This window comes from Mustela lutreola, chromosome 10, assembly GCF_030435805.1.
Source record: "Mustela lutreola isolate mMusLut2 chromosome 10, mMusLut2.pri, whole genome shotgun sequence".
Taxonomy (NCBI): Eukaryota; Metazoa; Chordata; class Mammalia; order Carnivora; family Mustelidae; genus Mustela; species Mustela lutreola.
The window spans coordinates 64681868-64696517 of NC_081299.1; the positions used below are offsets into that span (position 1 = coordinate 64681868).

A 14650-nucleotide genomic window follows, 5' to 3' on the forward strand; every position below is an offset into this window, starting at 1 on the left:
TCTAGCAACAACTAAAAAGTCCAGCCTTAACTAGTGACACATAGAACTGAAAATAGATAAAATGATGTGAACTTGAGATTGTCCAAAAGAGATAATGTTCCCGATTGCCCTGGGTCATGTACCTTCTAACATTTCCACTTGGTTATAAATGTTGCTGTTAATTATGGTTCATGAAAATATGTTTGTATTGACTGTGAGCACATACAAGTAAGGGAGCTGGCTTTCCAAATAACCCTAGCTCTAATTCTATGCTGATCCATGAGCATGAGCCCTTTGATGATAATGGCTATAGCAGTATGTGAAAATCTCAGTTACCAAATGACATCATGGTGATTCATGGGGAAAGGCACATACACGTGAGCCAAGTACAAATAATCAACCTAGTCCCAACTGGATAAGGATTGACAGATTGCCAACCAGAGCTTCCCTTTTTCCTGATTATAAGATTAACATGCATTCATTGTGGAAATTTTTTTAAGGTCGAAAATAAGAGCGGTCTAAAATCTTATGACCTCTAAATAATCATGGTTAACATTCTATATATTTTATTCCATTGTGTTTGTTATATACTTATTTTTACATAGTTGAGAATACATGTGTATATGCAAATGTCATTCTTTTTGTGTATATCATAAGCATATTCTCATGTCATTACAAACTATAATGTTACCTTGTGATGACTACATTGTATAAATGGTTCACCATAGGTACAACTATACCTAATAATAACCACAGACACTTTCCTGGATTGCAAATAGATGAAAAGTTGGTCCACTTTATATAGAATTGTTGAATCACTATATTGTACACCTGAAACTAATATAACCCTGTATGTTAACTATATGGGAATTTTTTTTTTTAAATCATTGCTCAGCTTCAAAAAAGGAAGCTGGAAGTCTAGAGAACATGAGATGACCATCTGGTCCACTAGTTAAAAGCACCAATGTATGTGTGCCTTTAATAGAAAGCTCCAGATAACATAGGATTTTTCCAGTTGCTGTAGGCTATTCTGTAAAGAGACTGCAGTATCTCTTTGATTAGAAAGAACAAAATTTTCATCCCTCAGTTTGAAAACCAAATGTTTCCAAAAACCCCAAATTCACATCTTTCCTCTGATTTTAGCTTCCCTGTTCCTTTCCCCTCTTGCTCCCAATCCAATTCTTCTTGTCCCATTCTGTCTCTGGAATTGGGTCTTTCCCTCAGCTAATAGTGGATTCCAGCAAAAAGGTGGCTTTGTGTATAAATGAAGCATCCCAATTCTACTGAAAAGCAAGTTTGATAACTGTCAGAGGAGCGATCTAGCTTTCAAAAGTACTTATCATCTACATAAAACGTGAAGTGGAAGTCAGAGTCCTATCAGTTCATTTTAAGTGTAAAAATTGCAGTTTTGTCACCAAGATGGGAAATAAAAACCTTGTACTATCTCTCCGTCATTTCATCCATCATTTTAGTCCACTCACCCCCATAGGATGAGCAAAAACAGATGCTTCCAGAACAGGAAAAGAGCTCCACCTACACTGGGAGCTCAGGGCTGGCTCCACCCAGCCTGCCCCTCCCTCCTGGGTCTCCCCACCAAGGGGGCTGCTCCAGGAACTACCACAGCCCAGGGTCTGAAATGCACAGCTCAGGGGCCCGGGGCTCCAATAAAAGCACCAATACCTTTGAACTTTAGAATCTTTACTTTAAAACTTCATGCAGGGGAGCCTGGGTGGCTCAGTGGGTTAAAGCCTCTGCCTTCAGCTCACGTCATGATCCCAGGATCCTGGGATCAAGCCCTGCATCAGGCTCTCTGCTCAGTGGGGAGCCTGCTTTCTCCTCTCTCTACCTGCCTCTCTGCCTACTTGCGATCTCCGTCTGTCAAATAAATGAAATCTTAAAAAAAAAAAAAAACAAAAAAAAAACTTCATGCATATTTTTCATGAAGTGAAAAATCACAATATCCTACATCCTAATATATTACTGTCTACTCGGCGTATATTATAGTTTGCAAAGCATCTCCCTTAGCATAGGGGGTAACAAGAACCATAAAGTGTTCAAAATTGTCATCAGTTTCTCCATCTGCAGTCGCATCTGTCCACTGAGGACAGATCTAGTTTGTTTGTCCAGCATGGCGCTCTAAAAGCTTCTAAAAGCTTAACTCTAGAGGTCAGCTCTTGTCAGCCACAATTCACAACACTCCACGCCCACCCACCTCGCTGGTTTAGAATCTTTGCCCACCTTCACCTAAGCACATCAAAGAAAGTCTTCTCGAGTTCTTTTTGGAATCGGCCGGCCACCCCCAATCCCACCCCTGCGGGTATGAAATTAAGCAGCTCAGACATGAGCCAGTCCCAGGATCAACTTGAACATGGTGACATCCTCTGAGTCCACTAGAGCCTGCCCTTAGGCTTTTCACCATCATTTGCTCACGATGGCCTCTAGGTTGGAGCCGCACTTCCCTTAGTGGCTTGTGTAGACTCCTTCTATGAACTTCAGTGCATCATGAACTAACCTCCTTCTTCTGTGCTGTTGGCCTGCCCCCAAAGTCTCTGACCCTGTCCTGGCACAGCTGAGTAGGCAGCCCGATCTCCATATCTAAAGCCCGCAGCCTTAAAGCCAGGGAGAATTCAAGTGCTCACTAAATTTTTTTTTTTTTTTTGAGGTTTGAGGATCCCCTGCTTCCAAGCTCAAACAGTTGACACTTTCACAGAGCCATTCCCAATTCAAGTTTTCAAGTAACCTCACTCTTACTCTTAGAATTTGGGTTTACTTTAGGTATCTTAAACATGCAGGGTGCCTGGGTGACTCAGGCAGTTAAACGTCCGACTCTTGATTTGGCCCAGGTCATGATGTCAGGGTTGTGAGAGGGAGCCCAGTGCTGGGCTCTGCACTGGATATGGAGCCTGCTTGAGGTTCTCTCTCTCCCTCTGCCCCTCCCCCTCCTCAAAAAAAAAAACCTCTTTTAAACACGCAACAATAAATTTGCGTCATAAATTTGGCCAAGTGGGGTGCCTGGGTGGCTTAGTTGGTTGGACGACTGCCTTTGGCTCAGGTCATGATCCTGGAGTCCCGGGATCGAGTCCCACATCGGGCTCCCAGCTCCATGGGGAGTCTGCTTCTCCCTCTGACCGTCTCACTCATGTTCTCTCTCACTGTCTCTCTCTCAAATAAATAAATAAAATCTTTAAAAATAAATAAATAAATAAATAAATAAATAAATTTGGCCAAGAGAGAAATGGGACCGTTTCCTACTGTGGTCCATTCATTTACGGGAACCACAAAATCATAGGTATTTGAACCAAAAGAGACGTTAGAGATCGCTACTTGACTTACAACACCTTTACTTTATGAATGGAGAAACTGAAGTCCAAGGAGAGGAAGTCAATAGACTAAGGCTAGTCAGTTGAGATCTGAAGCAAAAGTACAGCTTTACCTACCCATCCTTCATGGTCACCTACTACACCACATGACAGCTGAAACTCTTTTAGGGATCTACACACTCTGGAGGATATTGCACTTTGCCAAAAGTTCCTAACATCCCCTACATACAAAAATATGTATTCAAAAGTTGTACGTGTGCCCTGATGTTTCTAGCAGCATGATCAACAATAGCCAAATTATGGAAAGAACCCAAATGTCCAGTGACTGATGACTGAATGGGGGGTAAATATATATATACATATAATGGAAGATGACTCAGCCATAAAAAGAATGAAATCTTCCCATTTGCAATGACATAGATGAAGCTGGAGAGTGTAATGCTAAGTGAAATATGACTTCACTCATATGTGGAATTTTAAAAAATAATAATTTTTTAAAAAATTTTTAAATTTTTAAATTTTTAAATTTTTTTAAATTTTTAAATTTAAAAAAATTTTTTTTAATTTTTTAAAAATTTAAAAAGCAGAACAAACAAACGTAGGTAGGATAAAATAGAGAGGCAAACCAAAAAACAGACTCTTGACTACAGAGAACAAACTGATGGCTACTGGAGGGGAAGTGGGTGGGGGGGTGAAATGGGGAATGGAGATTAAGGAGGGCACTTGCTGTGATGGGCACTGGATGTTGTATGAAAGTGATGAATCACCAGTTTCTACACTTGAAATGAATATTACACCGTATGTTATCTAACAGGAATTTAAATAAAAACTTGAAAAAAATAAATAAAGTAGTGGTTCCCAAAACTCAGTCCTCACTCTCCTCATCTTTGTGGTTTTTGCTTCATCTCTGTATGTATATGACCTGTACTAGGAATTATTCACTTAATATTTTTCTCTAAATTGGCTCACAGTTATTACTTAAATATACTTGTTTTAGAAGGAATTTTATATCACTACCTTAAATGGAAAATAGAATTATTTTCTGTAAATAGGAACTATAGTTAAGATATTGTCTTCTAGATATCCATTTGTACTTTAAGCCTTCTTTATTAAACGAGATCAGCAGATATTAAGAAAAGAATATAAAATAATGTAAAACTGAGATACTTACGAATATTTTAAATAATTTTAAAAATTATCTTTCTTTGTAATTCATGCTATTTAATGGCCTATCAGTTTTGCCACCTAAAATTGATAGTTTGCGTTAAAGTGAAATAGGTTACCTAGGTCTGGGAATAAGGCTGAAATAGTCACTGGTGCCTATTAACTATGACCTATTAACACATTTACTCAACTTGGGCTTCTTACCAAATAAATCTACAAGATTTGGTTTTTACACAACATGAGTAATACCAGGGTTTCAAAAACAGTTTTTCTTGCCAATAACTTAAATTATTCTTACTTTAAAGGTTTCATGGAAGATTTGAGAAAGCGCAAAATTATTTTCATGATTGGTGAGTAACCACCCTCAAGTTTTCTAATGCAACTGCTACTAATACACAACTTGATAGAGAAAAAAGACTGTTCTTTTCTCACTGTGCTTTGAAGTCTTGCTCCTTTTTTGGTTAGGATAATACCCCTAAGGCTGCTGGGTTGTTGCTTTTGTTTATGCAGTTTTATATTGTTTTGGGCATTGTATCTTTATAGAGTAGACAAATTAGGACTCGAAGGAATGTCAGACTCCGGAGTTTAGCCCTACAATAATAAAATACATTATAATCCCATGGGTATGAAGATGTCCTACATCAAAATATAACACACACCTTTTCTGTTTGAACAATGAGTCAATGCTCCCCAAACCTCACTGCAATCACATATTCAAACATATTTCAATAACCATACCCTGCATTCCTTTTAGCTAATGATAAAAACAATCTCACTTATCTTATGCCTCGTACAATGGAAGCTACTGATAAGTTAAGTCATGGGACAAAATTCACTTGGGGTTCACCTGCTTTTTCTAAGTGCCTACTGTGTTCCAGTTTATCTCATTTAATCTTTCTCTAGTCCTATAGGTTGGTGGTTTATCTTTATGACATATCTGTTAACACAGGTAAGGAAACTGAGACTCAGGAAGGTAAAGGAGTTGGTCCGAGGTCACATAGCTAATGAGCGTGAGAGGCGTATGTCCATTTTTCCCCATGGAGATCAATGGGGCTATTTGAGCAACAGTTATAATTACACAGAAAAGCACAAACTATTGTCAGAGCACCTCCCAAAACTTGATACTTCTCCCTCTAATGATTCAAGTCTGTAGAAAAGTTAATACACCTACCTTTGCACTTTTCAAAAAATGTCTATTCATATTCAGAAATAATGAAAAGGTCCACACCTCCTCAGTGAGTGGGAAAAAGAATGGTTATCAGCACCCAAGAAATAAAATTGGATAAACTTAGAATCTTGCACTCTGAAGTCGGGATGTTGCCTTGGAAATCTCTCACTAAATTTCCCTCCTTGTTAGATGAAGAAACTGAGTCCCAGAGAACTTAAGAGGTTTGATCAAGGTCATTTCCACAACTGGTGACAGAGGGGAGACCAGGGCTATAGCTCCCCATTCCAGACCTCTCCCCACTCCACCACTCAGTTGTTGGGTTGTTTCCCTGGACTGTCTCCTACATTGAGTCACCCACCCCATACTTACTGAGTATTGGACCTGTACTGGGCAATGAGCAGGAATCACAGAGTTTCCTTTCTAGATGGAAAGGAGAACTCATGGAATTATTACCACATAGGAAGGAAACAAAGAGCTGAAGTAGAACAACATTGGTCAAGTATCTGGGGTAGATGTGGGTAATCAGAGTGATCAGGCAAAGGTTTCCCCACAGAGGTGACGTTTAGGCAGGAAACTAAAGGAGGAGATGGAGCAACGGGAGAAATTCACTGAGGTGAGAGGAGGAAGAATTCCAGCCAAAAAGAATGATGTGTCTTGAGCAGTGAGAGTTCTGGAGCCCAACCTGGGTACTGTCCCCTGACCTGCTTGCCTCTCATTGACCCTAACCTTGGAAACTGGAGGAACTCTTGTCACACTTTTTATATTCTTTGCAGAAAGTAAAAGTACATCATTTCTGCTCCTTAACTGAAGAGACACTGAAGAGAAACAGCAACGAAATTTCCCCTTTCCACATAAAATTTAATCATTCTTCTTGGCATCAAGGCCATACGCAATGACTTATACATTCTGTTCAGCTTTTATCTTAGGGGCCAAATTAGGAAAAGGAAACACTCTTTAAACGTGATATTCAGTATCTAAGGAATGAGCTTTTATTATCACATCGAAATCTTTGTTTTTAATTAGGTGGTCCAAAACAAAGCTTCTAAAAATAGTATAGCATATTTTGTGGTTATTATTTTCTCTAGCAATAATATCATTTCAGATTTGCCCAGTTTAGCACTCATGATTAAATTCTGAAATGTATTTTCAAGCATCACTTCTATCTGTCCGCATGTAACTAAAGCCCTTGGCTCACCTGTTACTAAGACCTGTGCCCTTCACAGAGTCAAACAGCACAATATAAAATCTTTGACATCAGACACAGCTTGAGACCCCCCAGGGGTCCACAGACTACACTCCAAGAACTGTTGTTCTGAATAAAGGTTTTTCTTATATTAACCAAACTCTCCTGTATTTTAACTTACTGGCCAGTTACTATTCTTGTAAAGATTTCCGCCTACTGTTTGGGCAGGAAAAGGAACAAACCGAATGTGATATGAGGAAAAATGATTGTTGTTGTATTTATTGGACTCTGCTTGAAAATTAAGGCCTTAGTGCTATATACTGCCTTGACAGATGGCAGAATGTATTTGGGGGCTATATTGCAGGTCAATTGGAAGCTCATAAAAATACTCAGGATGTCATAGACACACCCATAGCGGTTTTGATGAGCCCTAATATACAAGAGTCCATCGATTTCAGTGCAACAGGTGTGGTGCTGCCTATATGAGAAGATAGTTGAACTTTTAACATTTCATACTACTGTCTGGACATCTATCAAGACACATGGCATTTTAGTATTAGCCAGAAACTAGGTTGTCATCCTCGCTGTTAGTCTGAAGATAAAAAACAATATTCCTAAAACACTGTCCCCCTGCTTTAAAGACCTTCAAAGCCTCCTCCCCACTGGCCTCTAGGTGCCTTCCCATTTCCTACTCCAACCCCCATGAGTCTGTGGCTCCAGCCATACCTGCCTTATCTTTATCTCTTGAACTTCCCTCGCTTTTGCCAGTCCTGTCGCTTGAAATGTCTCCTCCCCTCGCTGACGATACCCCAAGGTCAGGCTTAGGTTTTAGCTCCCTGTGACGTCTTCTCTAGTGGCCAGCCTTCTGCCTGTGTGCTCTTCCATTGCTCATTTAGATACCCCACAATGACTTAGGAAACAAGTATTTGTTGGCATAATGAGTTCTTTAGGAGGCAGTGTGGTCAGTTTCCATAACAACCAAAGTAGCAGTTGGAATTCTTGGACTGGAACTGACAGGCAGGTTGATGCTGCTAGTAGCCGTTGCTGGCAGGGCAGTTCTCAGGTTAATTATGAGCCTAATCAGACACTCCTGACTCCATTGTAGCTGCTCCCCCTCCCTGAGAACAGCAATACCAGCTTACTATTCTCCCCAAAGCTGGTGCATTTCTTGCTCATTTCCAAAGTAGTTTGAGTCACGGTTAATAGCACTGACCACCGTCTGAGTGAAAAACTTGTTCAGGGAAGGTGTACTGTCTGGGCCAAAACGAAAGGAGGCAACGACTGATCTAGTTAGCCCTTTGAAAGTGGTGTGAAGGGGTGCCTGGGTGGCTCAGTGGGTTAAGCCTCTGCCTTTGGCTCAGGTCATGATCTCAGGGTCCTGGGATCGAGCCCCGCATCGGGCTCTCTGCTCAGCAGGGAGCCTGCTTTCCTCCCTCTCTCTCTGCCTGCCTCTCTGCCTACCTGTGATCTCTGTCTATCAAATAAATAAGTAAAATCTTTAAAAAAAAAAAAAAAGAAGAAAGAAAGTGGTGTGAATATTACCTCTTTGTTCATGAAGAAGGCAGCTCTGTCACTCTTTCTCGAGAAATACTTTCCACAGGACAGGTGTGAGATCTCATGGGATCAGGCCAGTGATCAAAAGGATTGGAAAAGGTTCTCTGGACTTTGATAGTTCACACACAAGACGTAAGAACTGTGCTGCTGTACAAGACTAGGGCTCAGTCATGGCTGAAAATGGAAAAGTATTTGGATAGCGTAAAAATGTCCTTTAAAGGACCTCATTATGTCCCACTAACAGGCTCCTACAGTTTTCACAACCTCTTCTGGTACATTTCTTTCCTTTCTCTCTCTCTCTCTCACTGTATTTTTTTAATCTCTTGATCATTATCTTGCTCTTATCCAATCTATTTTGGCTTCTTTTTCTCTTCTGTGCTTTTCGTAGCCTGCCTGTGCCCAAAGTGTGACATAACCTGAATTTCCATTAATTCCTTTCCAAAGCTTTGGCTTCAATTTAGAAAATCATCTGACTTTATAGATGAGGTGTGATACTAATGGCGTTATGCTCAAGACATCATTCTGGGCCTATTGCATTCAGGATGTCAGGGCCACAGATGGCTTTGTGTACCTTAGCAGGAGTACTGATAAACAACTTCTAAGTAGTAAGCTTTGGGAGGCACTTTTACAGTATTTTGTGTTATTCTGTGTATTTTTAACCCAGTGTAAACTAGTCCTATTTATTTACTTAGGGAAAATTGTAGAAATGAGAATTCTTACTTAAAAACTCAATTTTTTTTTAAGATTTTATTTATTTGAGAGAGGAAGAGAGAGAGCACAAGCAGGGGAAGCAGCAGAGGAGAGGGAGAAGCAGACTTCCTGCTGAACAGGGAGCCTGATTTGTGGCTCAAAACCAGGCCCCCAGGATCATGACCCGAGCCCAAGGCAGACATTTAACTGACTGAACCACCCAGGCGCCCCTAAAATTCAATATTTTAATGCCTGCCATTATTTCACCATAGCCCTAATGTCATTTCATTGTTGCTCTTTTGTCAAAGAACTATGAATTAACCTAATATTTAGGGAATATTAACTTGGGGCCCAGATTAAAATTTTTCATGACATCGATGCACATATTTGGTTAAATAAAAAACAAAAGGCAAAGTTTGTTTTCATTTGAGGTAGCGGTATTAGAAGCCAACATCCACTGAGCACTGAACACACACTAGACACTGTATAATGTTATCTTATTTAATGCTTGATTCCACCCTATGGGGAAGGTACCATCCCCAGCCTAACTTTTCAGGTAAGATGTTAGAGAGTTAAATAATTTGCTAGGTGGCACCTGCGTGGCTCAGTCATTAAGCATCTGCCTTGGGCTCAGCTCATGATCTCAGGGTCCTGGGATGAGCCCCGCATTGGGCTCCCTGCTCAGCAGGAAGCCTGCTTCTCCCTCTCCTACCTCCCCCCTTGTGTTCCCTCTCTCGCTGTCTCTCCCTCTGTCAAATAAATAAAATCTTTTTAAAAAAATCCTTGAAAATAAGTAAATAAATAACTTGCTGAGAAGTGACGGATCTGGGGCTTGAAAGCTTGGATTTTATCACTGGCAACAGATGCTGCCGATTATTGTCCTTGAAGCGACGGGCTTCCTTTATTTCTTTTCAAGAAAATGTCTGCTAGAGACTCAAGTCTGAAAATCCATAGTTTATCTGTTAGTCCATCCGTGAGAAGGTAAAAATGGTGTTCAGTTAGGAAAAGCAACTAGCTAAGCAATTCAAACAATCACATCGTGTTTTTCCCCAAGAAAACCATTAACCTAGATGTGCTAAAGCACTTTGTGCATACTTCACACGAAATACTAAAATGACATATACTTAAGGACTGAGACTGAATAAAACTAATCTTTTATACTGCTTCATCAAGGCCATTCTTAACACTGGCATTTTCTTTTTGTTTTACTGAGAGTTCACTAGATGATACATCTAGTTCAATTGGAGGCAGCTGTCTTGATTCACACTGGTTTTATAACAATTGCTTCTGTACTATTAGTGAAAGGCAATAGTCTCTAAGTGTTGTAATGAAAATAGGGGACCTCCCCCAAAATACAAAAACACAGGACACCTGGGGGACACAGTCCGTTGAGTTATTCCACTCTTGGTTTCAACTCAGGTTACGATCTTGGGGTCATGAGATTGAACCCCACTTTGGGGCTGCTTGAGATTCTCTCTCTCCCTCTCCCACCGTCCCTCCCCTCACTTTTCCTCTCTCTCTCTCTCTCTGTCTCTCTCAAATAAATAATAATTTTTAAAAAGTACAAAAACACTGGGGCGCCTGGGTGGCTCAGTGCATTAAGCCTCTGCCTTCAGCTCAGGTCATGATCTCAGGGTCCTGGGATCGAGCCCCGCATCAAGCTCTCTGCTCAGTGGGGAGCCTGCTTCCTCCCTCTCTCTGCCTGTCTCTCTGCCTACTTGTGATCTCTCTCTGTCAAATAAATAAATAAAATATTTTTTAAAAATACAGAAACACTAATTCAAAGGTATATGCGCACCCCTGTGGTTATTGCAGCAGTATGTACCGTAGCCAGATCATGAAAGCAGCCCAAGTGTCTGTCGGTAGGTGAATGGATAAAGAGGTGGTACACACACACACACTCCATTAGAGTATGACTCAGCCATAAAAAAGAATGAAATCTTTCCATTTGCCATGACATGGATGGAACGAGTGAGAATTATGCTAAGCAAAATAAGTCAGTCAGAGAAAGACAAATACCATACGGTTTCACTCTTAATGTGAAATTTAAGAAACAAAAGAATCATGGGGGAAAAAAGGGAGAGGCAAGCCAAGAAACAGACTTTTTTTTTTTTTTAAGATTTTTATTTATCTATTTGATAGACAGAGATCACAAGGAGGCAGAGAGGCAGGGGGAAGCAGAGAGCTGAGCAGAGAGCCCGATGTGGGGCTCGATCCTAGGACCCTGAGATCATGACCTGAGCCGAAGGCAGAGGCCTAAACCACTGAGCAACCCAGGCGCCCCAAGAAACAGACTTTTAACCATGGAAAGCAAACTGATGGTTTGTTGGGTGGGAGATGGGTGAAACAGGTGATGGAGATTCGAGAGAGCACTTGTGTGATGAGCTTGGGGTGTTGAATGGAAGCGTTCAGTCACTATATTGCACACCTGAAACTAATATAATGCTTTATGGTAACTACTGGGATTAAATTTGAAAGAAAAAATAGAGCACCCCACCCTACCCCCAGCATCTGTGACCACACTTTGAGAACCAAGTATGATCAATTAAGGTATGGGGTCTGTTAAGCAGGTGTATGAAACCCTGTACTTGGCATTTGGGAAATCTTGGAGGATGAAGTAGTCCCTTGTGCTTTCTTTCGGCTTGTCCGTCCAAAAACAAATAACCTCACAAATGTGAGCAAGGGGTCAGGGGTAAAGCGGTGCAACTACTGAAAACCCCTTTCCCAGGGCTGCTGTGGGCCTGGAAAAGTTCTGAATGTTCCTGTGTAGCCAGTGGTGTGAGGGATGCCTGAAAGGAAAGCCTGGGTGCTAGTCAGAGGTGGGCCAAGACGAATGCTTCAGGAGGACTCACAGGAGACTCCAAAGCAGGGGCCAGCTGCAGGTGGAGGGGACAGGTGTCCGGGATCAGTAGCACCGGAGGAACCAGGACTGGAGGAAGGGTGTAGAGAACCCTTCAGGTGAGAGAACAGCCCTGACATGGAGACTGACCTTTGAGCTTGAATTAGTCCCATCAGGCAGCTGTACCAAACTACCGTAGCCTGAGTGCCTTGTAAACAACAGAAACTCATTTCTCACAGCCTTGGAGGCTGGGAAGTCTAAGATCAAGACACTGACAGATTTGACGTCTGGTGAAGGTCGACATCCTGATTCGTAGACAGCTTCTTTTCCCTGTAACCTCACGTCGTGGAGGGGAGGGAGTGCTTTAAGACCTCTTTTTAGGGCGCCTGGGTGGCTCAGTGGGTTGAGCCTCTGCCTTCGGCTCAGGTCATGATCCCGGAGTCCTGGGATCGAGTCCCACATCGGGCTCTCTGCTCAGCAGGGAGCCTGCTTCCTCCTCTCTCTCTCTGCCTGTCTCTCTGCCTACATGTAATCTCTCTCTGTCAAATAAATAAATAAAATCTTTAAAAAAAAAAAAAAAAAAAAAAAAAAAAAAAAAAAAGACCTCTTTTTAAAAGGCACTGATCCTATTCATAGGGCACTCCACCCTCCTGCCCTGATCACCTTCCAAAGCCCCAATCCAGGTACCATCACACCATAACATATGGGTTTGAAGGGGACACCGGCATTCAGTCATAGCCGAAAAATGGACTATCATGGTTATCAGAAATTATTGGATGAGACTATGAAAACTCAGACTAGACTTCATTGAGTTTCTACTATAAAATGAAAACAGGAAGCCCATCAGCTAGACTGGGTTCACAGAAAGAAGTATGTTTCCATCTGACTGCCAAACCTGTGGTCTGTCCTAACTGAACATCATCTCTGTCCCAGACATAGACGCATGATTGCCACAGCCCTTTCTCCACGAAGGCACGAAGTTATTAAGGGCCCTTTTGGCCCTCTTCTGGCCTGACGTCTGTATTTTCAAACTTCAGCCTTTCAGGATGGAAGAGTAAAAGAAGAGAGACATTGGGCCCTTTCCAAGAGAGCCTCAAATGCACTTACAAACCAATGGGGTGGCTTTCTAATGTTGGAGAAATGCAGGCCTTGTGTACTGACCACCAACCTACTTAATTACACAAAACTTTTTCCTGCAAAAAGGCTCTAAGTAATGTTGAATAGAACAAAACACTTTCTTCATTGAATCAGACCAAATTAATAAACCTATATCCAGGGCTCACTATGCTTAGAGAACTATGAGGTTCATTTAGTACAACACGAAACAGTCCTTGGAACACTGCATGACATGGCAGAAGTACAGGGGTTTTTTCCATGTTTTTTTAAGTTATTTTCTCAAGAAAGGAATGTTGCTGAGTCCATTGAGTCATCCAGAAGGGCAAACTATTGCTAAAAAGAAACGCACGCAGGTGAATGACTTTAACCAAGTGAAGGGTTTGGGGAGCTCACATCATCATACTCATTGTACCCACTTCTTGAAATATTTTTGGAAACACCATTAACTTACCAACAGAATCACCTGTTCGCTCATCCAAGGCCGCATCTCCAGGCCTGACTCACTGAAAGCTTCTTTTGCTTGTTCTGAGACCCACTAAGAATGATCAATGCCACAGACTCTAGAAGGACCCAGCACTGAATGTGAAAGAACACCCCAAATCTTATGTTTATATCTAACCTCTGTGTGCCCTTGGGCCAATCCCTTAGCCTCTCTGAATTTCTTTTAAAATGGCAAAATAAGGATGCCTGGGTGGCTCAGGCATTAAGTGTCTGCCTTTGGCTAGGGTCATGGTCCCAGGGTCCTGGGATAGAGCCCTACATCAGCCTCCCTGCTTGGTGCGAAGCCTGCTTCTCCCTCTCCAACTCCCCCTGCTTAAGTTTCCTCTCTTCCCATGTATCTCTCTGTCAAGTAAATAAATATTCAAAAATAATAATAATAATACAATTAAAATAAAATGGCAAAATAATATTTGTTTTCTGTCTACCCCAAATTTGAGCCACTAATGAATTGACACATTGCTAACTGTTCTCTCAATTGGAAGCATGTACAACAGAGACGTTGCCCCAAAAAAGTAAAGCTTGAAAGCTATTGAATAACTCCAAGTCCTCATCTTCTACCTCTAAATATTTATTTTAATTACCTAATAATAATATTAAAACTAACATATACTGGTGACTTACTACATTCTAGATACTGGGGTGCCTTTTTACATGCTCTCATATTTATTTCTCACACCAGTCATCAGTACTCATGTTCTTTCCCATTTTATAGATGAAGAGGTAGAGACTCAGAAGATTAGGGAAATTTCCCAAAGCTACACTGTTTAATAAGTGACAGAGTTGGAACTCATACCCCACGTTCCCAGACTTCAATGCCCATGCTCAAACACTATTATAGATATGTAGTAAGGAGAGCTTATGGGAGTAGAGTGGGTGGAGGAGTTTGCTATAATTATGTGAATAAATGTCCCAATTTTCTATTTGACTTTGTTCCTATATAGCTAACTATTGATGTCTGAAAGCAAAGACAAAATAATAAGACATCAAACGAATATCAGTGAAACAGACCTCTGAGTGCCTCAGCCATGTTCTGCCAATTATTTGCAATTCCGTAATAACTTCAAAACAGGGAACAATTTGAAGCCATAAAAGTATCTAAACTGCTCTGAACACCGCCCCCCCCCAAAAGCACATTG

At 41.2% G+C, this 14650-nt stretch overlaps 1 protein-coding gene and 1 long non-coding RNA gene across 3 annotated transcripts in view; one reads left to right on the plus strand and one right to left on the minus strand.

Annotated features, from left to right (window-relative positions):
- Nucleotides 1–7752, minus strand: part of LOC131810170 (uncharacterized) — a 37095-nt gene extending 29343 nt beyond the window's left edge. Inside the window, exon 1 of the long non-coding RNA XR_009345459.1 lies at nt 7541–7752. This is a non-coding gene — a long non-coding RNA (uncharacterized LOC131810170). The remainder of the gene's footprint in view (nt 1–7540) is intronic.
- The window catches only part of AK5 (adenylate kinase 5), a 242553-nt gene that overhangs the window by 181444 nt on the left and 46459 nt on the right, over nt 1–14650 (plus strand). For both annotated transcript variants that reach the window (XM_059137808.1, XM_059137807.1), the window contains exon 10: nt 4769–4813. In XM_059137808.1, coding sequence (XP_058993791.1) covers nt 4769–4813 — 45 coding nt within the window. The remainder of the gene's footprint in view (nt 1–4768; nt 4814–14650) is intronic.